This window comes from Coffea arabica, chromosome 2e, assembly GCF_036785885.1.
Source record: "Coffea arabica cultivar ET-39 chromosome 2e, Coffea Arabica ET-39 HiFi, whole genome shotgun sequence".
Taxonomy (NCBI): Eukaryota; Viridiplantae; Streptophyta; class Magnoliopsida; order Gentianales; family Rubiaceae; genus Coffea; species Coffea arabica.
The window spans coordinates 71356821-71383334 of NC_092313.1; the positions used below are offsets into that span (position 1 = coordinate 71356821).

At 34.8% G+C, this 26514-nt stretch overlaps 1 protein-coding gene, 1 long non-coding RNA gene, 2 other non-coding genes and 1 pseudogene across 6 annotated transcripts; 1 reads left to right on the forward strand and 4 right to left on the reverse strand.

Annotated features, from left to right (window-relative positions):
* Positions 1-11800: 11800 nt before the first annotated feature.
* Positions 11801-17854, reverse strand: LOC113732906 (glycine-rich domain-containing protein 2). 3 transcript variants are annotated; one of them, XM_027258943.2, is made up of 8 exons: positions 17533-17854; positions 17306-17420; positions 16644-17024; positions 15454-15723; positions 13108-13628; positions 12901-13025; positions 12625-12785; positions 11801-12524 (listed from the first exon to the last, which is right to left on the reverse strand). In XM_027258943.2, exons 1-8 carry the CDS (start codon positions 17709-17711, stop codon positions 11955-11957), a joined length of 2322 nt encoding a protein of 773 aa, XP_027114744.1. In that variant the 5' UTR covers positions 17712-17854; the 3' UTR covers positions 11801-11954. The 3 variants fall into 3 exon arrangements, with proteins under 3 accessions (XP_027114744.1, XP_027114745.1, XP_071937019.1); XM_027258944.2 differs by having other exon boundaries at positions 11879-12524; positions 15454-15666; XM_072080918.1 differs by lacking the exon at positions 11801-12524 and having other exon boundaries at positions 12631-12790.
* A 3390-nt stretch (positions 17855-21244) lies between these two features.
* Positions 21245-23226, reverse strand: LOC140037054 (uncharacterized). The gene is made up of 2 exons (XR_011840947.1): positions 21920-23226; positions 21245-21852 (listed from the first exon to the last, which is right to left on the reverse strand). It is a non-coding gene; the product is annotated as an uncharacterized lncRNA (long non-coding RNA).
* LOC113733553 (small nucleolar RNA snoR53Y) lies at positions 22683-22769 on the reverse strand. Its single transcript, XR_003459062.1, has one exon. It is a non-coding gene; the product is annotated as a small nucleolar RNA snoR53Y (small nucleolar RNA).
* On the reverse strand, positions 22870-22979 carry LOC113733546 (small nucleolar RNA snoR69Y). The gene has a single exon (XR_003459057.1). It is a non-coding gene; the product is annotated as a small nucleolar RNA snoR69Y (small nucleolar RNA).
* A 605-nt stretch (positions 23227-23831) lies between the features above and the next one.
* LOC113732913 (putative pentatricopeptide repeat-containing protein At1g26500) lies at positions 23832-26338 on the forward strand (annotated as a pseudogene).
* Positions 26339-26514: the final 176 nt, after the last annotated feature.

Genomic DNA, 26514 nt, shown 5'->3' on the forward strand with positions numbered 1-26514 from the left:
TTCTACCTTCAACATAAATATTACAAAGTACTAAAATGTTGTATACCATTATTTGAAATAATTATTTAACTTACATTATAAACATATTTTCAACTATATTTTTATATTGAACACATTAAATCATAAAAAGTGGTATAGTATTACAGTGAATAAATTTTTTAAACAATGGGCATCCAAACACCCCAATGTGGTCAAATAGAAGATTATTTGAAAAAAATTTTGAAATATTTACTTAGTAGTTTTTTCTAATGTGGCGTGTGTACGATAAAAAGGCACTTAAAAAAATTAAAAAGTGATTAAAATATATTTGTAATGCAAGTGAACATTGTGATTAAGGGTATGAATATTAAATCTTACGAAGAATTGTGATTGACATTAATTTAGCAGGCATGTGTAGGTCTAGAGATCATAAGTGTTTTCTCTACAAAATAATTACTTGGAATTTAATTTGAACAAAAATGTCTATCCAAACACTGAATAATCATGTAACATATTGCTAAGAGAGTGACAGCAGCATGCAGTTGTGGGACAACTACAATTGTTTTTTTCTTCTTGAGCAGGACAATTATTTTATTGAAAGATGAAGTACAATTCTTTTAGTTTGTAATGGTTTTGGAAATCATGCATCGAGTTAGTATGGAACTTATAAGTTTCTGAATTTAAAGTTACTACATTATGCCTTTGAGTTTAATAGTACACTACTAGATTGTGGTATTTCATTAACAATTCGGCATTCGTCTAGAGAGATTTTAGGTGGCAATTTAAAATATAGATATATATATATATATAATTAAGTTCGAAAAGTAACAAAAAGCCGAAGGTGCAATAATTAGAACTATATGTAATTCATATAGTAAATTAAGTATAATTTAAAGTCTATTTGGAGTGTGTGTTTTTTTGGTATTTCTATAAAATTTTATTGTAACTTACTGTAAAATTAGTGGAAAAACTTTTGCATATTTGAAGGGCTTCGGAAATTTTAAAATTTTTATTTTCTTTCTTTTTTTTCCCATTTCTTTCCACTATTCTTGCTTCCTACCACCATAGCTACTCCAACGTCACACCTCCGCCCCCAATAGCTTCTTTTTTTTTCTCTCTCTCTTTTTGTCCCTTCCTCTTATCTTCTCTATTTTCCCTTCTCCTCTCCGATCTTCCCGAGACCTCCGATCCCCTTCCTTATCAGATTTGGACCAAATCACTCTGATCCAGATCCGATAAGGGGAAAGGGTTTGGGGATGGAGGGATGGGGAAGGGAGGAGGGAGAGAGAAGGAAGAAAGAGGAGTGGAGGTGAGAGGGAAGGAGGAGAAGGGGAAGAGAGAGAAAGAGAGGGGAAAAAAGCTGTTTTTTTTAGATTCTTGTAAACAAAAATGTTTTTGAGATTCTTGTAAACAAAAAAGTTGTTAACAAACTTGTTTAATGAAAATAAGGGGAAAAAAAAAAAAACGGGGTGCCAAGCAAGCCCTTAAGATATGCTAACAATTACTCATTAGGTTACTGTTAACAATAATCCCTTCACAATACTGCAACTGTAGTTATCAATTATTGGATAGGTTTCTAGAAGGGGTCTTTTCCGTAGATTCATTTTCTATACTGCTGGTACGAATAAAAATCATCTTTGCCTCCGTACGGACTAATTAATTAGTCATAACCATAAGTGCGCAACTGGGTTCTTTTTTTATTTTCTCCTACTCTTTTTTTATTTTTTTTCATTTTATATATATTTATATATTTTTTTTTGTTAAGGGGACACGGATAAAAGTAAAGGCCATCGTTTAATGGGGTCGGGTCTTCTTAAAAGGGAAACCCGCTATTATTGTAATAGGAAGTGGTTTAGGACAATCTGACCGACAACGTTAAAGAAATTACCATTTGCAGAATAGTTTTATGTTTCTGTTACGTTGTCTTTAATGCTTTTTAATTAAAACTAACCAACAGACAAATGATAATCAAGTCGCTGATTAATGACTGTCCTTATCATTAATTGCTGTGGGGCACTTTGTTCAAATGTTGGACTTGAAAGTTATTAGCGAATTTCAAAGTATATTAATACGAAACTATTAGTGATAAAATGCAATGCAAATATCGTAACTGGGAAAAAAAAGCAATATATAAATTTTTTGTGTGAAGTCATCTAACATCGAAGTAAAATAAATTGTCTTCTTGGACAGTTTTCACTATTGAATAATTACCGCCCCCATAATGGAAGAAACAACATTGAGACTGTCCAAATGTTTTTTTTTTTTTAATTTACTTCTGCAACTGATGCATAAAAAATCCTTAATCTTTTAAATACCAAAATTCGCAGTTAAATATAAAAAACAAACACAGAGTTTAACGTCATTTTGTTGTTGGAGTGTTGTTGTAAATATCATTTTTTGTTTTTTAAATTCAAAGTGCGTATCAATTAGAGATAATTGGATAATGGTAAATTATGATAGTTGCCATTTGAATGATCGTCTAAATGGATTTGTCTAAATGATAGTTGCCATTTAATCCCTTCTCTCTCTACAGTCTATCCACCCGTTTTCTCTGCATTTTCTTAGTGAAAGTTTTCTCTCTCCTAATATTTATTAGTGAGAGTTTTATTCTCTCTTACATTATTGTAGTAGGAGTTTTATTTAGTTTTCTATTATTTTTTTTCTCAAATCTAATAATTTTTTCAGATCTATATGTTATATTTGAAATTTCTTAAGTTTTCTCGTCAAATCTTAGTATCATTTTTGAACTTGAATCGGTTGGATAGCAAATCTGACGAAATAAATATATATAGAGCAACTCGCACAATTGGTCAGATCTCATGGTTTGTGATTTACAATGCAATCCTTCTTATTTTGTAACTCTATTAAATCTTATAATTTTTCAGATCAGATATACCTGTGATATGTTTTATATATTTTCTGCCATCAGTGTAGTTATTTTCTGTCAAACAAATAGTTTATCAAGCAAATCGTGTTGGACTATTCACAACTACTTTATTAATAATATTGACTTCTAATTTATTAAAAAAATACCATTGTAACATGTGTGAAATACAGAACAAGTTTTCACAATCTTTTTTCCTTCTTCTTTACCATTTTCCATTGATTCATTTCATTTTTCAAAGCATACCAAAATTGGCCAGGCATTTGAAATGGGCGAGAGACCAATAATGTAATCTTAAACGTATGCAATACAAACCTGCCGATCACAATAAACTGTTCATTCGTTTTGGTGGTTTTTCAATAACAAGGTCTTTTCCCTTTGGTTCCCTCATTATCTTGCCTATACTAATGCAGCTAAGTCCTTGAAAAGCTTGAGTCCATGTCCATTGTACTCAAGAATTTAAATTCCACAAAAATTCTTTCTTAATCGACGACAATCTTGAAACACCCACATAAACTGCTGGCCATATTCCTCGCAACTAAAGATTCAAAGCCCCACATCAAAACTTTATATCTAAGTCACAAAAAATATTTTTTGAACCTATCTAATAATGTAGATATCTTAATAATCAAAAGATTTATGGTGGCGAAAATGGTGTTATACAATTCTACAATGATCCTTGACACGTATAAGGTATAACATGAGTGTTCTAGAGAAGTTTTCGACTTTTTCGCAGTCAAATGTTTTGCCATTCATCATCTTTTCAAGACTTCGTAAACTAATAATAATATATGTTTTCCTGTGGCCTGTTTCAGCTCAAGGTTGGCGGTGAACAAAGAAATTCAATGGCGCAGATTCATCGACCCAAAGAAAGAAGAAACAGTTGCCAGACGCCCTAATAATTAAATATGCACTGCAACGTTGAAAAATAAGCTGTTAATGTGTGATGATACGAGTACATATTTGATGTCTCAACTTTGTCAAATTCATGGAACCTGTATGATGTACGTAATGATCGACCGTACACTTGAATTCTTTATTCGAACTTGAGGGAATCATGTCCAACATTTGTGACCAACCCTATCAACTTGTTCTTCAAGGAGAGCATCAAAGTGCCCACTTTGGACCTTGGGTGCCTTGTAATGCACTACCAAGGAATTTTATATGCTACGATAGTCTTCGTGTTGTATTGTTTTGCCAAAAGCATCTCTCATTTTCGTTATCTGTAGATGGCGGTAGTGGTCTAGTTTGGTTGATGGAGAACTGGGGTCAGATTTGAGCAATATAAAAAAGTGATTAGAAAACGTATCTGTGATGCAAACAAATATTTATAACTAGAAATACGAACATTAATTTGGCAGGCATGTATAGGCCAAGAGATCATACGTGTTTTCTCGACCTTATAATTACTTTGGATTTAATTTGAACAAAAATGTCTATCCAATCACTTGTAGTTATCCCACATCGGTTTTGGGGTGAGGTTTGGTTGGATAGTTAAGTCCCTGGGTTGGCTCCAAGAGTTGCCGGCTTTTGGAGTTCAATCTGGGATTAGGTTTAATTAATTCAACGAAAAGTCATTTACTGGAGTTAGAAAAAAAAATCACTTGAAGCTATACAGAAAAAGTTCTGTCATTAATTTCAGTTTTCTTTCCCTATAAAAGGTTTGCTTTTGAACAATCATGTAACGCATTGCCAAGAGAGTGACATGATTTTTTGGCCCCTCAGCAGGACAACAATTTTGTTTGAAAGAAGATGAAGGACAATTCTTTTAGATTGTAACATGGTTTTGGAAATCATGTATCAAGTTATTATGGAACTTATAAGTGTCTGAACTGAAAGTTACTACATTATGTCAATGAGTTTAATAGTAGGTTACTAGGTAGTGTTAATGCATTAACAATTTGACACTCGTTAAGAGCTTTTCAGGTTTTAGTTTCTTTAAAAAATGTAATTAAGTTGGAAAAGTAACAAAATGTCAGAGTTGCAATAATTGTAATTATATATATTCATACACTAAATTAGGTGTAATTTAAGTATGTTAATGATTTTGTTAATGATTTTCATTGATCTCCGCTAAAAAAATCACTTCACAAAACTGCAAGTGTGGTTATCAATTATTTGGATAGGTTTCTACTTTCTAGAAAGGTTCTTTTATGAATAAAAATCATCTTTGATTGAGTACGGATTAATTTTCTATACACTGACAGTGTACGCTTTTACCATTGGATGTATGATACATAATTCGAGTTTAAATTTGAAACTCAAAATTTGTATATGTGTCGTTCATCCAACTGTAATAGTGTATATACTTTTAATATATATAAGATTTATTCTTAATTAATTAGTCAAAATTACTCTGTTTGGATTGTAAATTATTTGAGATATTTTTACCGTAGCACTTTTTGTAATGTGATGTATGTGAGATAAAAAGGTAATTGGGAAGATAAAAAGGTATGTTGGAAATTGTAATGGTGATGTAAACAAATAAATTTTGACAAATAATCCTCTATCCAAACAACTGGGTTCTTTTTAATTTTCTCTTACCTTCTTTTTTGTTTTTTAAGGGGGCAAGGACAAAAGTAATAGCCTTTCTAGTTTTTTTTTTTTTTTTTTTTTTGTCAATCGTCAACCCTACTCCTATTTCTACTCTATTCTAACCTAACTAGAGGGGAGACCCAACTGGGCCTATGGGGGGACCGATGAGGACAGAACCACCACCAGACCAGATGGGTGCACCACGCACCCATCTGGATTTTTTGAAGAACCCCAACTGTGGCAAATTGGTGGGAGGCAAGGTTCGAACCCTTGCCTCCCACCCCACCAAAGCCTTAAAGGCTTGGTGGTGGCCATCAGCCTAAGGCTGATGGTTTAATAGCCTTTCTAGTTGCTGAATATTTTTTTGTTTGTGGGGTTTTGCGGCTACTCAAATGGGACTGGGAATCCCACAATTATTGTACAGGAAGCGGTTTAGGACAATCTGACCTACAACATTAAAGAACTTTCTAGTTGCTGAATACTTTCCGGAATGTTGTCTTTTAAGGCTTTAAATTAAACTAACCAACAAATGATAATCGAGTCACTGCTTCATGAATGTCCAGTGTCCTTATCGTTAATTGCTATGGGGTACTTTGCTCAAATCTGGGACTTATAAAGTAATTAGCGAATTTCAAAATATATTAATACAACTATTAGTGATAAATAGCTATGCAAATTACGTAACATGTATAAGAATTTCCACAAATAATTAGTGCTCCTATTTAATGGAAGAAACAACATTGGGAATCCAAATATTATTTTTCATTTACTTCTGCAACTGATACATAAAAACCTTATACTCCCTCCGTCCCACTTTGACAGTTCTGGTTCTTTTTTTACACAGTTTAAAAAAAAGTAGTTAATTTTATTGGAACAATCAATTTAGGTAGCTATTTTCCTAAAATACCCTCACATTAATTAGAGTACAATTTTATGAGAACTTGAATTGATGGTAAAAAAGGAATAAACTCTCATTAAATGGGGTAGGTTTATAGTAAAAACAACTTACATTGAATAAGGGCATTTTAGAAAAATTAAAATGCAACTATATTCTTCAATCGGAAAGTGGACTACAATTTGGGACAGACGAAAAAGGAAAACAGGACTATCAAAGTGGGACGGAGGGAGTATTCTTTTAAGTACCAGAATTCACAGTTAAAACAAAAAAAACATAGAATTTAACATCATTTTCCACTAATTGATTTCACTTTTCAAAGCAAACCCAAATTCGCCAAGCATTTGAAATGGGTGAGAGACCAATTATGTAATCTTGGACTAATACAATACAAACCTACTAATCATAATGAACTATTTATTGGTCTTGTAGTTTTCCAATGACAAGTTTTTTCCCCCTGGCTGCCTCATTATCTTGCCTCTATTAATGTAGAAATGTCCTTCAAAAGCCTGAGTACATTAAACTCATGAACTCAACTTGCTACCATCCTTTCTTTAACTCATGAATGAGAATTAAGTATTTTTGGAAACATTCTCATCCTCTCCTTTTCTTTCCTTTTTTCAGAAGGTCTTCCTCCTTCGAAGGGAGACTATCATGGTCTTCTTTCCATAGATTTCGTATTATTTTAATCTTTAATAAAGTCTTTCCTAAATTTTCTTTGTGAGAACTCTCTGTGTTTTTAAGGATTTCTAATGAGAATTTTATGTTTATCTTAATGGTTTATTTCAGATCTTGTCGCCAAATTTGATTTTTTTTTTAAATTTTGGATCTTACTCAACAAATCTCATCATCATTATGGAAATTTAAAATTATTGATTAGTAGATTTGATGATTGTGACATGGACGGAAGGGAATTACAGTGATTTATCTTATTAGTAGACAACGTCAAATTTTTCTGTATATTTTAGATCTATTGAAAAAAAAATTTAAAATCTGTTGTATATCAGTTAAATTGCAGATATGATCTATTATTTCTAGTACATAACAATGTAAATCAAATTGCGTTAGACGATTTTCAACAATTGATTAATAAAATTTTCTTTTATTAAAAAACATACAACCATTCTTTTTAATGGACGACAATTTTGAAGCATCGATGTGAACAGGTGACCATATTCCTTGAACTTAAACTTCATAGCCCTACATCAAAATCTTACATAGTGGCTACGATTTTTGAACCTATCTAATTCTAATGTAGACATCTTTAAAATAAAAAAAGTTGCCGTGGGGAAAATGATACAATAGAATTCGTCGATGATCCTTGACCCGCATAAGGTAGGTATAACATGAGTGATCCAGAGAAGCTTTCGACTTGTCGCAGTCAAACGTTTTGTCATTCATTACGAAACTGATAACAGATGTTCTCTTGTGGTCTGTATATCAGCACATGGATGGTGGTGAACACAAAAACTCAATGCGCAGATTCATCGATCCAAAGACGAAAAAACATTTTCCGGATGCCAGAATTAAACATGCACCACAACAAAATTGAAAAATGATGAATTGAAATTCTTTTTATATTAACACGATAATTCTTATTTTACTCCAACTCCTCTTCTACATTAAGAGGAAAGGAATAGACCCGAAAGGGTCGACGAGAATCAGAAAGGACTAAATCATCACTAAGCTTGATGGGTGTCTTTCAAAAAAGTTTGAATAAAACTGCAAGTACAGGAGATTTCATTCCTAGGGATGGCAATTGATCGACGCCCGTCCCACGCCGCAGGGCTAATGGGACTGGATGGTAGGGGAAATTTTTTTCCCCATTAAAAAATGGGATGGGGAGCGGGAGAGTATACCCCCACTCCATTCCTTGCTGTGCCACCTGTTAAAAAAAATTAAATATATATGTGTGTGTATAAAATTGGGGAGCGGGAAAGTATACCCCCACTCCATTCCCTGTTGTGCCACCTGTTAAAGAAAATTAAATATATATATATGTGTGTGTATAAAATTAGTTACAAACTCGTAATAATGATATTATTAGTTATAAGTATTATATAATTTATATTAGTATATATAATATAATTGATATTATCAATTATATTAATAATTATACATGCGTACTAATAGAAATTATTAATTAGTTATACTAAATTTACTGATATATTTATACTAAATTCTTAATTATACTTAATACAATAACACTTTTTTCTCAAAAAAAAAATCAATAATGACTTGTGATTATATTTGTCTCTAAAGTAAAAACTTAATTACTTTAATTTTATTTGTCTCATAATGTTGTTGGATTGTATTCAAATAACTTTTATTTGATTGTTTTTATATATTTCAATTGTGAAATTATATGAACAATGACTTGATGATGTGTTGATATTTAAATACTTAATTTTTACTAAAATTTGACTACAACAAAATTATATAATACATTTTTATTAATCTCGCCGAAAAAGTGAAAAGGAATGGAGACGGGAGGGGAGATTGGTACCTGCACCCAAGGATGTCCCTCCCCGTTTGCCAACTCAGCTGAAATATCCAGACGTGGGGTGATATGAATACATTGTATTGACGGCTCGACTTTGTCAAATTCATGGAACCTATTTGATACACGTAACGATAGACCGTACACTTGGATTCTTTATTCGAATTTAAGGGAATCATGTCCAACATTTGTGACCAACCCTTGTCAACTTGTTCTTCAAGGAGAGCATCCGAGTGCCCACTTTGGACCCTGCTACTTTGTAATGCACTACCTAGGATTTTTCACACTATATACTACAATAATATCCTTCATGTTATTAGTGTTTTAGCAAATCTAATTCCCATTTCGATTTTCCTTGCCTGTAAATGTTGCTCGTGGTCTAGCTTGGTTGATGGAGAACTGGGGTAAGCATTTTAAATGGATGTAGGTTTGGTCAGTCCTAAAAAAAATCTTGGGAGAAGTTTGTATTTTATCACCTTATGTCTTGAGTAGTATCAAAGATGAAAGTCAGTGAAATATCTGTTTGATTGAAAAAGTATGATTCATATAACGATGCATTACTCCAATCACCTTATATCTTGAGTAGTATTGTAACTTAGGCCTGTTATCATCTAATTAATCCTGCTTTTCCTGTTGTCCCGCCTACACCAACAAAAGTTAATCCTCAGAATATGCTTCACTACTTGAGTAGATATATGGTCTTACCATGGAATTTTGTGCCTTGTTTGGAAGTAAAGTTTTTTACCAAGTTTGTCTGCTACAAGTTTTTTAAAAACTTTAGCTACAGTAACCTCAAAAATTTTTTCAAAGTTTTTAAACTATACACTTCAAAATATTAAAAAAAAAATACACTTCAAAAATTTTTTTAAAAACTTCTACAGTAAAATTTTAGACAAACATCCAAAAAACTCACCTTCCAAACGGGCCGTTAATACATGTGATAATTGTGTCATTCTGGTATAACTTTAGAGTGGAAGAAAGTTGCTTCCACCCACATTTAACTCGGTTCAGGTTGATTCTGTCTAGTTCGATCTAATTATTGTGATTCATAACTTTTGGTGTAAATTCGTACAACTTTAATTTAACTGTGAATTAGTTGTACGAGTGGATAACATTCACAGTTATACCAAAATTGTACCATTTTACACCAAATGTTTTAAAAATTACATAATTGGATGGAATTGAACAGAAGTTCAACCGGACAGGCTCCGAATGGTCGAACCATATTTAGCTACCCTTTTCGGAGCTAGCGGCCCCAATTATGAACGCAAGTATTCTTATTTTGTGAAGGAAGAATAAGAACAACTAAAAACTTGTAAGAAGGGAAAACAAAGAGAACGAAATGTGTTACTTTGTGAAAAGGCTCAACTAGGAAGACTGTGAATTAAAAGTACCTTTAGTGGATCGGATGTATATTTTTTATGGAAAATTTTTTTGAGATTTTTTAAGGTTAATCTTTTTTATACAATGTTGCTGTATAAATTTTTAACACTAGTAGATTTATGTCATACAACATAATATGAATTCAAATTTGAATTTCAAATCATGCACATGTGACATACATCCAAAACTGCTAGTGTAATAAAATCACCACACCGTCAGTGCATAAAAAGTTAATCCATTTTTTAAATACATTTTTTAGCTACCTTTTAATTTTTTTCATTCAAATTTTTATCTATCATACAGCATATCACAAACAGTATTATTAATAAATGAAGAAAGACAGTTCAAAAAAATTGAAAAAAGATTTTTTGCAAATAATCTTCACTCCAAATACAATTAGATATATTAATTTGGCGTAGGCTCACTTCTATCTATGTCTCCTCGTTTTTGGACTGTGGTCCAATTAACGGTCAAAGCCCATAAAGCCAATGGGTTTGTTTGGATTGGGTTTTATTTCCTCAAATTTATTTGCTTACATCATCATTATAATTTCCAATACACCTTTTTACCTTCCCAATTACCTTTTTATCTCACATACATCACATCACAAAAAATGCTACAGTAAAAATATCTCTAATAATTCACTTCTATATGGATTGGATTTTTGACGGCTGCTTGGAGATTAGGCTCTATCGAGGCGTCGTAGGAGGAAGATTTCGGGGTAAGGTCAGATCCATTTCCGTAACGCTAAAGAAAAAAATAAATAAATAAAATTCCAGTTTCTATTAGAAAAACTTTATCTAGATTTGGACTAACTGCTTGACAAACCGGCTTAAAATTCCACTTTGCATCCTTTAACTTGTATACTTTTTTCACTTTGCACACCATTTTAATTTTGGACACATTGCATCCTCAACTATTGAATTTGAATCTACCCTATTTCAATCCAATTGATAACTCCATCACCAAAATTAACAAAATAAAAGACATTTTGGTCACAATGCACAAGTCATTTTGGTCAAAGGGGGGCAACCTTCCCTCCACAAAAATTTCATCATCTTGTACGGACATAAAAGTCATACTCGCTCATCGTGTGCATTGTCTTTTATTCTATTAATTTTGATGATGGAATTATCAATTGGACCGAAATGTGATAAATCCAATAGTAAAGGGTGTACTGTGTTCAAAATTAGAATTAGAGGTGCAAAGTGAGAAAAAGTGTACAAGTTGGGGTTAAAAAGTGGAATTAAGCCTAACAAACCTAATAGTTTGGGAGGTTTGGATTGGCGTGGTAAGGTGGGAGAAATTATCCTAAATACAAGACTATCCACTCACCCAAAAAAAAAAAAGTTTGTCTTTATCCAATGGAGTACTGCTAATTGAACAAATAAGAATCTCAAAATATTAATTGTATTTGATATAAAACTAGTGAGCTCGAGAACATTTTTATTTGTCTACTAGGCTTGCCAAATTATTGATTTGACTGTGATAAAATTCTTAGAAAAATTTTATCTTAATTTTATCATTAAGAAATCACATCATCAATAGGAAAATTCTATTTATCTCATGATTGATTAGGTGCAATGGGGAGTTCTCAGCATAGAACTTTGTACGAGGCTACTGCTTTAGGTAATGTCCATCTGAAGGTGCTGGTAACATTTCTAAAATCTCAACGAAGTACTAATTAAGGGAAAACTAGGAGTTAGAAAAGAAAAAAAAGGTCCTCAAATCCTTTGAATCACCTTTCAAATCCTGGTATGAATTTTCCATGTCAACTGTTACAGTTTTTTCAGGGCAAAGACGCCTCCCTTGTACAGCTTATCCCCACCTTCTGCTGGTGAGTGGTTGAGATTCATAGCTGATGGCCTTGTCATATCATCCATCGTTTTGGAAGCCACTACTGTCTCGGCATTCCAATACCAGGGTTGAAGGTAAGGTGAAGAAATAGATGGAGAATATGAAGAGGGATGTAGCATTATTGATCCCCAGTCTCTTTCTCCAGGCTTTGGTTCCTTTATCCTCCTCCTGATTAACAAGCTTCCCACGTCTTCTTTTTTCATTTCCGATATGCTTCTCAATACTGATAAGCAGATAAGAAGTACAAAAACTGCATCTTCTTCAGGCAGTACCTCCACTGCCGGTAGCTTCCAATTTAGAAGAGCAGTTGCTTTTCCAGTTGGCAACTCCTCTGAGAACCGGACCAGTGTTATAAATCCATCTTCTTCTTCTTCTTCTTCTTCTACTTCTTCGTCATCCGTATCGTTTGGTTTTTTGCAGATAGAAGAGTCTGAGGCTGATGATGACTTCTTGACTTGATACTGCATCTTCCTCCCTTTCAGCAACCTTACCTAGAGTACACAGTTGTGATTTGTTATTTTGCATCGTTTGATAAATGCATGTTCTAGAAAATTGATCTTCAAAAATAGGGAATAAAACTGTAGGCTGTACCATCCTGTCAGTAGGTTCCTTGTTTCTTATGACAAAATTGAAGCCTGAACTGGATGTTGGAGACCCCCAACGTATTAATAGTTCATTTCCTGTTGAGATGTTCCATGAAGCTTGCCACTCCTCAGGTGGTTCTTGAGGTGTTGCAGTGCCTACAACTTTCTCTGCACTAGATGACAATTGCATGTAAAATAAGCACGGAGGTTGAGAGGGAAACAGCATAACTGAAGAACCAAAACAGGTGGAAGCAGTGAGAAAGAGCTACATTAAAGCACATACCAGGGGCTTTGCCAATCGAACTAGCAACGTAGGACCAAGAACCTTCACGAATCTCTATGATCCTGTCCTCCCATTTAACAGCTGAAGGTGTTTCGCCTCCTCTCCTCCAAAATCCTCCTCCCATCCTGGATCATTCTTAATCATTTGAAACTCAGAATATTGAATAAAGCAGACACTAATAAATGACTTCTTTCCGATAGCAATTACCTCATTCGGATGACAAAACACTCTCTTCCTGCATGGTCAAGGACAGTGCGAGACAACCACCGACCAGCCTGAGGCCGATACTCATTCATTCTAAGTATTACATCTGATATCATTGCTCCTGAATCATCTGTGACCCGGTCTGGGACGCATTTCAACAAGTAGGGTGCTTGAACAGGTGGAGTGATTGAAGCATCTGCTTTAACTACTTGATCAATTTCTTTTGACCAAGTTAGAGAGCGTGCACGCAATAAATCATTCCAAAGAAATGCAATGCTACATTGCAGGTTACTTCCTTTAAAGCAACGGCCACCTCTCTGACGAAGTTCAAGTATCGCTCCCTTTGTGCCAAACTCACAGTACAGATGCCAAGCTTTACGCCATGATTCTGATCTAAAGTCTAACAATGGTTTATCTAATTTGAGTTCCTTATGGCATCTAGCCATCCGGAGACGTAGAAATTCATTTGACATCTGTCTCTTCATTGCTCTTGTCTCTCTACTTAGCTTCACGGATATGCAGAACTGCACAGCAGGATAATGGAGCAGTAAGGTGACTTTCACAACTTCCAATACTCCCCATTGGGCTTCCCCCAACCCAAGAAAGAAAATCGGAACACAAAGTTCTACGATATTTTCTGTAAAAGTTAATTGCACTTATATTCTCTAACATATCTCATTACATCTTATTCCTATGCAGTCATGCAGTTGTTTATGTTTTAAGCATTGAATCAATCAGAACAAGATTTAAGTGAACCGAGCATTCAGCATCTTCCTATTGAGTGAATTGAGTGAACCATCAACAGCAAAATATCAAAAATCTTTTGGATTCTTAATAGCTGATGAATGAAAAGATGCCAATGGTTTCTGAAAAGCAAGTCAGAAGAACCTAAAATTAGTTCCTTTGTAGATGTTACACAAATTAGAGTGGCAGTTAATCTCAAAAATCAAAATTGTGCCATTGACATCCTTCGAAGCCTAATGTAAGTAGAGAATCACAAGCTTTTTTCTGCATTAAAAAGATCCAATTTTGGGGTTTCACCATAATTAGATACTTTGAAGAGGGGATATGAAGTTCAGCTAGCAAGTTAATCCTAAGTTAATTAAATAAGAAAACATGATTGTCCTAAGAGTGTTCCTTTGTATTTATTTCATATCTCTAAGTTGGAAAGAGCCAACAACTGACACCAATGGTAAACTACTTGGTACTTCTCTGTAAGACAAAGAAAGGCTTAATGACAAGGGCTACTGTACTTTCTTAGGCAGATGATGCCAATTGGAACATGAACATATAGTGCATAATTTCACATTTTTGGGGGGGAAGGAAAAAGTGAAGAGAGTAACTGTTAACCTATTCTGTCTCAAGATGTACAAGTTGCTAGAAGATTAGAAGAACTACCACGAGTGAATACACCTTAAAGGCTAGATGTACATGAGACTCATTCGAATGGAATTTCAACATGTCAAGACGAGTCCAAAGATTCCTTTTAGATGTTTGTAAATTACTACTTATCAGAGTCAATATATGTCAAGGAGTTGAATACAGTTACCATTTGTTGCATTTATTGTAGACATGTTGTATCAAATCATTTCATCTAAAACTTCTAGACGTTTTACCACTTGATAAGCAGACAATTTGCTAATCTTCAACAACCAAGTTACCCATGCAAATTCAGTTTCAGGGTTTAGTCCAGGCACTGAACTAGGATCTTTTCTGTCCCTAAACCAAAAATATGTTTAATTTGTCAAAGCTGGAAAATTTTGGGATCAAGAAGAAAAATCTAGGTAAATGGACAACTGCCCTTGCACCAGACAAGAGCAAATGCAGTGAATTCTGCTGTGCAGCATCTGCCCAAAAAAAGTGAGCGGTTCCAACTCCCAAGCCTTCTTGAATCCCAAGTTGGTCTCACATGACACAAAAAATCTTTTAGCTTTTAAAATATTGAATTCTTGAACAGATATCTTGACCGTGATTAAAGACTTAATGAAAGTTCGATCAAGCTGGAGCGTGGTGGATCATATGTCACCACTCACATGTTCTTTAGACCTGACTTGTACAAATTTGTTGCATGTACATGTGAAGGAATAATTAATTATAGGAGCTATATTAATCTAATTACATGTTCAACACTATTAGACCAACTTGCTAATTAAAGAAGTACCAACTGAAAGAATCAACCACCTAATATGGACACTGCCAACTAATAAATAGAAAAGGTGATATAGAAAGGGCCAATCCTAGACAAAGCACTCAAACAACTTGGTTAATGTTAAATCATGACTCACAGTTTCCTTGATCTTTCCTTTTTCTTTTTCCATGTTACAAAGTGCTAAAGCTAAAGGAACTAACCTCAAGCAAGAACCTTGGCACCAAAGACCTGTACTTTGTATTAACATCCGTGTCTGAGGCATCCCAATAAAAAGGTGGTTTGACATGAACAGCCCTCCCAATGGCTGAACCACCAGCTTTCTCATATGGTCGATCAAATATTTCCTCCCACATGTTTTTCGCTTCTTCTATCGCTCCTTCCTTCACATTCACATCATCCCATGCTCCATGTACCTTTTCAATATGCCCTTCCAACTCCTTAGTGTCTTGAGCATATACTGTAGGATAGCTCTAACAAATTGAATGGCAAAAATAAATAAACAAAATATGATAGATTATGTGAAGCACATATCAAAATTTGCACGAGTTCACGTATCTAGAGAGATTATTGTTTAGCGTTTAGGGCATACATTCTCTTCTTATCTTAGGACACCCATTCTTGTAAGCTTAAAGACAATATAGCAGGTTTGGGGCTCAACAAACTACTGATTGAGACTTCTGGTGTTTTGTAGCAGATGCAAACAGTGAAGTATATCGCTGTACAAAATGTTCTTGTTTTCACTACATTATGAATCTAGACTGCAGTTCAAATTGTGTGGCTACATTTTCCAGCCATGGATTCACCCGTCAAAAATTAGTAGGGCTAATTGACAGGTAGATTGGTGGGAGCTCCAATCCTTACCATACTGTCAGTCTTCCACTTGTGGTACTGGATGTCGAGATTTACTTTAGTGATCAGAACATTACTTCCAACTCTGAGGCAACATAATTGGCCTATCTTGAGTACTCTTAAGCACAATATTAAAGTAATGTCTACTAACTTTTAGACAATTATCATAAACCAGTAAATTAAGCCATCTTCTACTGTTTCTGACCCAGTCATCAAGAAGTATGCTTCATTTGCCCTCATGCCCCACCACAGACCCCAAACAAGAAAAAAAAACATACTTAGAAAAGGGCAGGAGGATGGAAAAGAAAAAGGCTGCAGCACCACTTGTTGCTTGATAGTGCAAAAACCTAAAAAGTAGGGATTTTCTGTGGAGGAAGTATGAGTCAGACTGAAGCAAAGAAAGAATGTATATTTGCTAGAACCAAAAGACCACCATGAATTTCAGAATAGCTCCATTTCCATTTGCCAGGCAAACCATGTAGATGTAGGTAAACCAGAAAGCTGGGAAAACAAAGAATGAAAAATAAATGTGGTCACCTACCTGATGAGTCAGCCACATAAGTAGAACATCTGAAGGGGGCACCAATAGAGAGCACCTCTCGGAAATTCTGTTCAAACTGTACAGAAAGCCTTTATAGCTTTGTCTTGCTGCAATCAGATAGACAACCTCTGACCTGTATGGCTCATTAAATATGGTGTATAAATATCTCTGCTTGGACACTTGATCCAGAAGATCTTCATTTATAACACAAGGCTTCTCCAAATTTAACTCAAATTCACTCTCAAAAGGCTCGGATGGATATCTGTATTCCCAAATTTCTTTGCATCTGTTCAGTGCATACTCTTCATTTTCTTCATCAAAGATCGCTGCTTTCCCAATTAACTTCGAGAACCTTGACTTGCAATATTCTCTGTAACTGACCTGGAACGGAATTCAGAAAATAAGCATTATCGGTATAATCTTCGATGCAACCTTACTTCAATTTGATCAAGAATGAACTTTATTTAACCCCAAAAAATTTAACTTGGATTGAGTACATAAATTTGATGATTTTAGCTTCAGAACACCTCTGTCTAGTGCATTTTTTTTCTCGACTGTTAAGAGCAATATCATTCTTTTAGTCTTAACTTGAATTTCACAATCACAAGGGGAAAATTCTGAATCTTTGTGGTGCAGCTAAAGCCATTAAATGAAAAACTTACCGGATTCAAGGTGTGACAGAACCAAATCCATTCAACATCAAGTGGAGGAAGGACCATAGGAGGAGTTGAACCGACTGCGAGATCAGAGATGAGAGGCATCCAAAGCTGATCATATCTAAACATTTAAACCATCAAAATTTCCATCAGACGATAATTTTTTGCTAAACTAAACCACACCCAGATGAGTTTAGCTGCTAATAAATCATCCCAAATCAAGAAATCAGTACCTTCTGATGGATTCAAGAATGCTGGGTTTCTGGTGAAGCCAGTCAGAGTCATCCACCAGTCTCAAGAACCCAAGATTATGCCTTGCAGCAGCTACAAGATCCACACTAAGTTTCACAGTTTCCTCCTCCGATATCTGACTTAGGCTCCTGATTGATCCAACATCGTCTGAAACTGACATTGCTTACCAAATTCTTCACATGCCTTCGGACACAGCACCCTATTTGTTCAACTCAACAAATCCATGACATCTTGAAAAGCATGCTGCATGAGCGCACACAAAAGTAGTAAAAGAACTCGGCACGTGGTACATTTACATTTGATTCAACTATAGATTGTACTACTGATGGGACCAGAAAAGACAAGACCATTCATTGGTTCCAAGATGTAGTCAATTGGGTCATCAAGGGTTGTAAATTTCAATTTGTTCCTAGTAATGTGCAATGTGGAGTGCAAATTTCATAATAGTAGTATAAGCTTATTCTTTGTAACACTGTTCTTTCCTTCTTTTTTTTTTTTTTTTGGTATGTGGAAACAAAAAAGAAGATGAAAATAGTGGAGGCATGTATCAACGAAAAAATCCCATTATATTATATGATTGCATGATGCAATGTTTTAATTAAATTATCTAGTAGCAGTTGAGAATTTGCCATGGACATTAACGTTAGAATTGATTGAATCATGTTAAAATTGCAACAAATCTGTTAAATTAACATTATCCCCATTCTTGTGTGTTGTATTTGTAGTATTATATGATGCATAATTTCGGTGGAATGTTCATCCGATTCAACAAAGAAATAACAGGTGTTGCATCCTCCATCAACGTTATGAGATGATAAATGTATTTTTGTACAATGATGAGTCTTCGGTAAAGTATATGGTTGCTTTTCTTGACCTACTCTCTATGGTGAGGTGTTCCCTTTTCAATTGAATCTCCCATTCAACGTGGCATAAAAAATTAGATATTAAAACTACTAGTTGCAAATGACGTTAAATGGAATAATTGACGAGGCAATACATACAATAAAGGCAATATTCTCATTTTACATTAATTAGTGTACTCTTAATGTGTACTACAAAAAAAATGATGAAAAGGGGGCATTATAACTTAAAAAATGATGAAAAATGGGTATTTTAACTTTTTGTTTAAACCTTCCACCCCAAATGCCAGGCATAAAATATAGGATTGGAGTTTTGAACTTGATAACAAGAAAAATTTTAAGAGCCATTTTCTGACCACTTAACCGGTCCTAATGGTTGGGTTATCGTAACATTTGTTATTTTTATATTTGGATTTTTCTAACGAGTGCCCTTAAGGCACTTGTTAACACATCTAGTATTCATCTAATTTATCATATATATATATACATATAGTAACAATTATTATTCTATCTTGCATTTATATAATTTCTTTATTTAATATTGTCTACCCTTCCTTGTATTTATTTATTTTTTCTAATTAATTTTATATTTTCAAAAATATAATACTTGAAATATATCTTAACGAGCGTACTATGGGCACTCGTTAGACAAACCATTATAGGTTTAGTGCTATTGAATTGTAATAGTTGTCATGTTCACTATTTGTGAATCAGTTGTTCATTAATTGTATTACTCCAATTATTATGGGTTTCTTGTAATCTTATTAAAAGAATAGAAATGTTATATTAAGCGCCATACGACTTAAATGACAGAAACAAACTAAATAATGGTCCATTTTCTTGATTTTAGGGATTTCTTTATTTATATCTATCGTTTAGGAATGTCGTGATTTTCAATATCTTTTTGTAAATGGACCAAAAAAACAACTTTGTCTTTTTGATAAATGAACACTTCTTAAGAATTTACTAGGCTAATTTGATATTTAGTAGGTCCCTTCTTCAAATCAGGCCAAATGAATTATTCACCAGAAGTTAAGCAAAGACAGGATGAAGAATGTAGAAACTAGGCTAACGAGTAGATGTGGGACAATGCAGCAAAAAACTGATACAAGAAGAATACACAGAGTTCTAAAATGAATCGATTGATTGGTCCCATCCTTTTCACTTTCGCTATTGCACCACTAGGCACAAGGTATCAAACCACTACTGGTAAATCTATGATGATGGGCCAAATTTGGGGTGACGTGTGATCATGATTTTTGCGTCCAAATCTCTACCTCATCCTGCGGCTCTTCGCTTCTTTCCGCTTAGCTTTTGGTTGAAAGTGTCCATCTTTCATTGCATCATGTCATAAGAAAAGTTAGGTTAGCAAACTAGCAACCTAATTTAGATTTTCCATATAAATTTTTTTTGAAAAGCATATAGATTGACCTTATAGAATATAAGAACATTCCGCATCATATAGATTTTCCAATGTTTTGAGCTTGGGTTGGGTTAAGCAGCTGTTTGAAAATCCGTTATTTTCTGTCAGCCAAAAAAGTATGTAAATACCTAATTTAGAGGTGGGTTGGATTAGATGCTACGATGGAAGGAATTGAAACAAAAATAAATTTTAAATATTTAACTTACGGTGCAATTGGGAGGAGGGTTGGGTTGAGTAGTACGGGAGGAGGAGGGAGTGTAAGTGAGAGTTTTTGGATTCAAGACCCTCCACTTGCATTTGAAGAAAGAAAATCTTGTGACGCAATTAAGTTCATTATCATAGAAAACAAATGTTCCCTAAAGGTCTACAACTTCCATCAATCCTTCTTTATATCCTATTGGCACAAAATTTTTTTTTTTTTTTGACGAGGGATTATTTGGACAGAAATTTAGACTTTATATGTTTGGGGCTTTTGGGCACTTTATTAACTGAATCATAATACAAAAATGGACTATTATTAGGGGTGGCAATTTCTGACACGACCCGAAAACACGACACGAACCTAACACGAAATTAATGGGTTTGGGTTGAAGTTTTGGGGGTTCGGGTCAGAATCGGGTCGAACCCGATGAACCCGAAAAGAAAACAGGTCGATTTCGGATCAACCGGTGGTGACCTGATATGACCCGATATGACCCGTTTACAAATTAAAAATAATTTAATAAACATAAAAATTATTTTATCTAAGTAAACTAAATCATTCTTTTTTTTTCAAAAGCATTAATTACTTAATTCTAAATGAATTTATTTACCTTGTGTGAAGTTAAAATTATTATATTTGGACAAATAATATAATTCGTTTTAATTTATTTTATATTTGATTTGGGATAAAACAGTTTTACGATGTTTAATTTATTTTGGATTTGATTTGAAATTATTTATTTAAATTTTTATTACTTGATGATGTAATTAATTTTGTGAGAAATTGATTTTATTAGAATTTACAGTGATAAATTAATAAATTAAAATTAATTTTCGGATCATTTTGAATCGACCCGCCAACCCAAAATTTTCGAATTCGTGTCAGATATACTGACCCGTCACGGGTTGACGGGTCGAGTTCGAGTCAACAGATTTTTTGGCGGGTCGGATCAACCTGATTGGTCCCGAATTGCCACCCCTAACTATTATAATGTCAAATTCGACAGTGTAGAAAATTAATTGTTATTTGTCACGTAAGTACTTATCATCACAAAATACAAGTACTTTCTTTAGTGATAACAATTTCACATGCAGTAAGGTAACCTCATCGTACTCAAGAATTGTTTACAGCTTATAGGAGTATTATATAACAATAAACGCAGTGATTAATTTAATAACTCTATGTTGTTGTATGAATCCACATTAATATTTGGAGATGATAAAATACACATAATCAATCAGTATTTCATCAATTCAGATGAGAACATTCATTATTGTCCAAGTTCAAGTGAAAATTTTGGAACTGATTCCCTCCTGCCTTATGACAGAAAATGGATATTCAATGATAGAGAAGTAATAATTCATTGAACTTCAAGAAGAAAACGTCAAGGCCGTTGCCACAACTTAAAACTTTTTTTTTTTTTTCAGACAATGCCTGTTTAAGATTGATTTTGCGTATACCAAAAAGGGAATTCAATGATGAAGAAGTAATAATTCATTGAACTTGAAGGAGAAAACGCTAAGTACCTGGACAAAATTTAAAACTCTTCAGACAATGCGTATTAGAGATTGTGATTCCATAACTAAATTGACATCTTAACAAAGTGCCTTAAGTAACCAACTAAACTATCTCTAGGTCGAGTGATTGAATTCCAGAAGTAGTTAGCCAAGTTCTCTTTGGGTGTCAATCAAAGAATTGAATCCTTTGACTTTGCACTCGTCTAATCCAATAATGATTATATCCTCGTGACCTAAGTTGGTTCAATTCCTATCAATTCCCCGACCGTCTGATCTAATAATGATTGTATCCTCGTGACCTAAGTTTGGTTCAATTCCTATCAATTCCCCGACCGTCTGATCTAATAATGATTGTATCCTCGTGACCTAAGTTGGTTCAGTGACCTAAGTTGGTTCAATTCCTATCAATTCCCCGACCGTCTGATCCAATAATGATTATATCCTCGTTGGTTCAATTCCTATCAATTACCCGACCACCTAAATGATTCTATTCATCGCTCCCTTCCGGTCGATTCCCTTGACCGAATTAAGACCTCCCTTAAATAGGAGGTTGGTGTAAGAGAAACACAAGAGTAGTATTGAGCCCTCCCTTAGATACACTAACATAGGAGTAACAGTAGGAATAATGTAGCTAAAAAAAAAAATCAGCCTTGAGACCCGTGGATTTCATTATGTTGTTTTTCCCCACTCTTGGTTTTTGTTCTCTCTCTTTCTTTGCTGATCAATTTAAGAATGCTAATTTCATCAATTAAACAAGATAGAAACCAGGTTCAACCAGACGCCCTAGCAATCAAAGGAATTATTCTTTCTTATGGAACTCTAAAGGTTGTCACTCTAGAAGGCTGATATTGACAGAGAGATTTCCAGAGCATCTTTTGACCTTTTGCCCCATCAAAGGTTAACTCAACTTTACACTAAATGGAGAATACCAAGTCAATACGCAGGTAAAAGAGCAGAATTGGTACTGGAAGATATCATTGTACACCAATTTTCCTTATTTCCCTCTGATCAATTATCATGCATTCAAGAAAATCAAGTGTCAAACCCATCATCTTATCCATGTTTCAAGCAAAATTGGACCCCAAAGAAAAAAAAAAGTGAAACAGAAAGTAAACAAAAGGGCTATTCCTGTTCCCTCAGAAAATGATAATTTACAAATTTCAATCAAAAAATGATTCAGAATTAGCATGGTTTGGATAAGAACATCACAGGGAACAAAAGCCCAGTTGTTTAGACTGCAATTCATCAAAACAGAAAATCCCAGATCCTAGGGCAACCTGGAAAATAAAAAGAAGTTAAAACAAAGGATTGAAGAAGCTCAAGCTCAGACAGATGTTGGAAAAAAGTCCATTCCTGGACCTTCTAGTTGGAAGCCAGAAGGCCTCATAATGAGCTGGGATTAACATTTATCATCATAGCATTCTTCCATATATATATAAAAAAAAAAAAAAATAAGCAAAGCCTCAGTGGAGGAACATAGAACAAAGGCAGAAACAGAAAAAAGAAAGAAGAAAAAGCTTCAGGTAAAGCACAGATGCATTCGTTGGTGGTTCTATAAACAGAAGCTGGAGAAGAAAACGGAGGGCAGGAGTGGAGAGCTGGAAGGGGATGGCGAAGGATTTTATATTTGAGAAGACAAAAGTTTAGTAGGGATTTAGGGTTTTGGTGTGGGCTTGTGGGTGGTTGCCGTCTGCTAACCTTCAACAGAAGTACTGAAAATCCTCTGGGCCCAAATACGTCTCCCTGTGTTCTGGGCTCAGTCTCAGTACCCGCTATATTGGTGGGCCATGTAAGGATCTTTACTTCTATGCGGCTTTAACACCCAATTTAATGGGCAGATACATTAGTCTGGTGGTTGTGAAGATTCTGATTCAACTTTTTAAATCATCTTTTTTTTTTTTCTTTTTTTCTTTGTAAGATTTGGAGTCTCTGTTTGCACTAAAAAGAAAGAGAGAAGAAAATGTAAACTATTTGAGTTGAATTTTGATAATACTACTAAAGTTGTTAAGCTTTCAACGATTGTGTTTAAGCTCAATATGATGATGGTTTTATAGAGCTTGAGCACAATTTGTATAAATTTGAGTGAGACAACTCTACTTCAAATTTGAACTCGAGCTAAATGAAGGCGGAAATTTTGCCGGGGGAATTTGATCAAACATAAGGTTGATGAAGCAAATTTAACGTCATTTACTATTATTTCTTTAGAGCTTAGGCAAAATATTTCAAACAAGAATTAACACAAAAGATAAAATAGCTAAAAAGGAACATGAAACATGGTAGTACTAGAAAGCAGTTGCTTAAGAGCTAGCATCTTTTAGCGTCTCCTTATCAAAGCATCAGAAAAGGGAATGTAGTGCAATCAAAGCCCAGCAGCCAAACAGGGCTTGATTCAAACTCCTTCCACATCCCAAACTGAGAAGAAAGACGCACATAAAATAGGCGATTAGCAATTTTTAAGGTGACCACGACGACGATGATGTTGAAACGAAGAGGTTTGGGCGCTGCTTTTTCTATTTCTCCATACGAGAAAGCATCAGCTCCATCAGAATCAGGTACTTCTGCTGCTGCTGCTACTGCTGAATTAGCTTTTCGTTCTGGTTCTGCTGCTGCTGTTAAGGAAAAATACCCATCTTGGGGTTTGAGGAATCAGATTAATAATGACATCAATAATCTGGAAGATGCACTGAGATTGTACGATGATATGGTTCGAACGAGGCCTCTGAATAATGTTATTCCCTTGAATCAACTGCTAAGCCGTTTAATTAAGCTGAAGCATTATTCCTCTGCTATTTCCCTTTTCAAAGATATGTGGGCTCTGGGCATTCCGGTCAACGAATACATCCTTACCACAGTAGTCACTTGTTACTGCCTCGTGGGTCGAGTGGATTTAGGGTTTTGTACATTAGGTGCTTTCTTCAAGCGTGGTGTTGTCCCTAATGTCGCCACCTTTGCCATTTTACTCAATGGACTGTTTCGATGGGATAGAGTTTCCCAAGCACAAGAATTGTTCAAGAAGATCATCTATCGAAAATTGTGTGAACCGGATGAGAAAATGTATGGAGTTATAATCGATGGGCTCTGCAAGGCGGGGAACACCAGCATGGCTATTGAGTTTCTTGAAGTTTATGCAAAAACGAAAAGTTAAGCCGAACGCTGTTATTTACAGCTCCATCATTCACAGCTTGTGCAAGGATAACATGGTAGATAAAGCTTTTGACCTTTTACATGAGATGGTGGAGAAGGGCATTGCCCCGAATATCGTTACTTCCAACTGCTTGATCCATGGTCTTTGCAATTTAGGTCAATGGAAAGAGGTTGCTAGGTTACTGACTGAGATGCAGGATTTTCATTGGATGTTTTTACTTTTAGTGCTGTGATTGATGCTCTATGCAAGGATGGAGAGATAGAAGCTGCAGAAGATGTATTTCAGACCATGATTCAGCGAGGTGAAAGACCTAACAACGTAACATATGCTGCTCTGATGGACGGATACTGTTTGCAGGGCCACATGGATGAAGCAATGAGAGTTTTTAACACCATGGTTGCCAACGGAGTTGTTCCCGATAACTTCATATATAATATACTGATGAATGGATATTTCAAGAAGATGAGAGCAGATGATGCGCTACATCTCCTTAAAGACATGCAGTGTAAAGGTTTAACACTTGACACTCCTACGTACGATACAATCTTGAAGGGATTGTTTACGGTGGGGAGGTCTGTTGCTGCATGAAAAGTGTTTGATGAGATGCAAACGACTAACATAATGTCTGGCTTCTACACTTACTGTGTGATGTTGGATGGATTATGCAAGGGTGGACACATTGAGGAAGCACTGGATTTGTTGCACAAGGTGGAAGTTGAAAGAGCGGATCTCAGACATGTATGTATGTACAACATCATTCTTCATGGACTGTGTAAGATTGGGAGGCTAGATAGTGCTTGAGATCTTTTCGAGAGCCTGTCTCTTAAAGGACTGGATCCAGATGTTGCAACATATAATACCATGATACAAGGGCTCTGCTCAAAAGGTTTGCTAAAGGAAGCTAAGGAGTTGGTTGTAAACATGGAAGAGAATGGTTGCTCGGCAAATAGGATCACGTACAATGTTATCGTCCGAGGATTTCTTTTGGGAGGTAAATATGATGATGCACCGGTGTATCTTGAAGAAATGGATAGGAGGGGATTCCCGGTGCATTCTTATACTTTTTCCATTCTATTAAATTCATTAAGAGAGAGTGAAACTGATCCTTATCTTCTCAAGATAATCCAGAAGTTTGTTCCAAATAGAAAGGTTTGAGTCATAAATATAGAGGAGGCTTGACTATGGGCAGCATGTTTTCCCTAGTCTTTCTCCTAAACAATTGAATCATGATCGTGCAACATATAACACGGCAACAAATGGCTCTTGTTTGAGGGTTTGCTGAAGATGCTAAAAAGTTTGTTTAGAGATTGAGAGAGAATGGTTGTGCACCAAAGGTATTGTCCACCAACTCTTTGAGGTTAGTAAATATGATGATGCAGGGGTATGTTATGATGAAAATGCATAGAAGAGGATTCTGATTGCTTTGTCAACTTTGTACATTTTGCTTTGGATAATTGAGAAGTCTGATATTTCTCAACTACGAGATTTCAGAGTCATATAAATGCAGGATAAATATGATGGTGCAGGGGTATGTTGTGATGAAATGCATGGGAGAGGATTGTGACTGCTTTTGTCTACTTTGTAGGCTTTGCTTCGTTCAATTAAAGAGGATGAAAGTGATCTTTCTCTTGTTTTGGATACTTGAGGAGTCTGATTTTCTTAACTACAAGATTTCAGAGTCATAAATGCAGGACTATATTGGATTGCTGGATATCAAAGTGCTCTTCTGCTCCTAAGATTTAATTTTGTTGGAAGGTACATGCTGCAGATTCACAATTACTTTTGATCAGAATATAGGTTTAAGATTGAATACAAC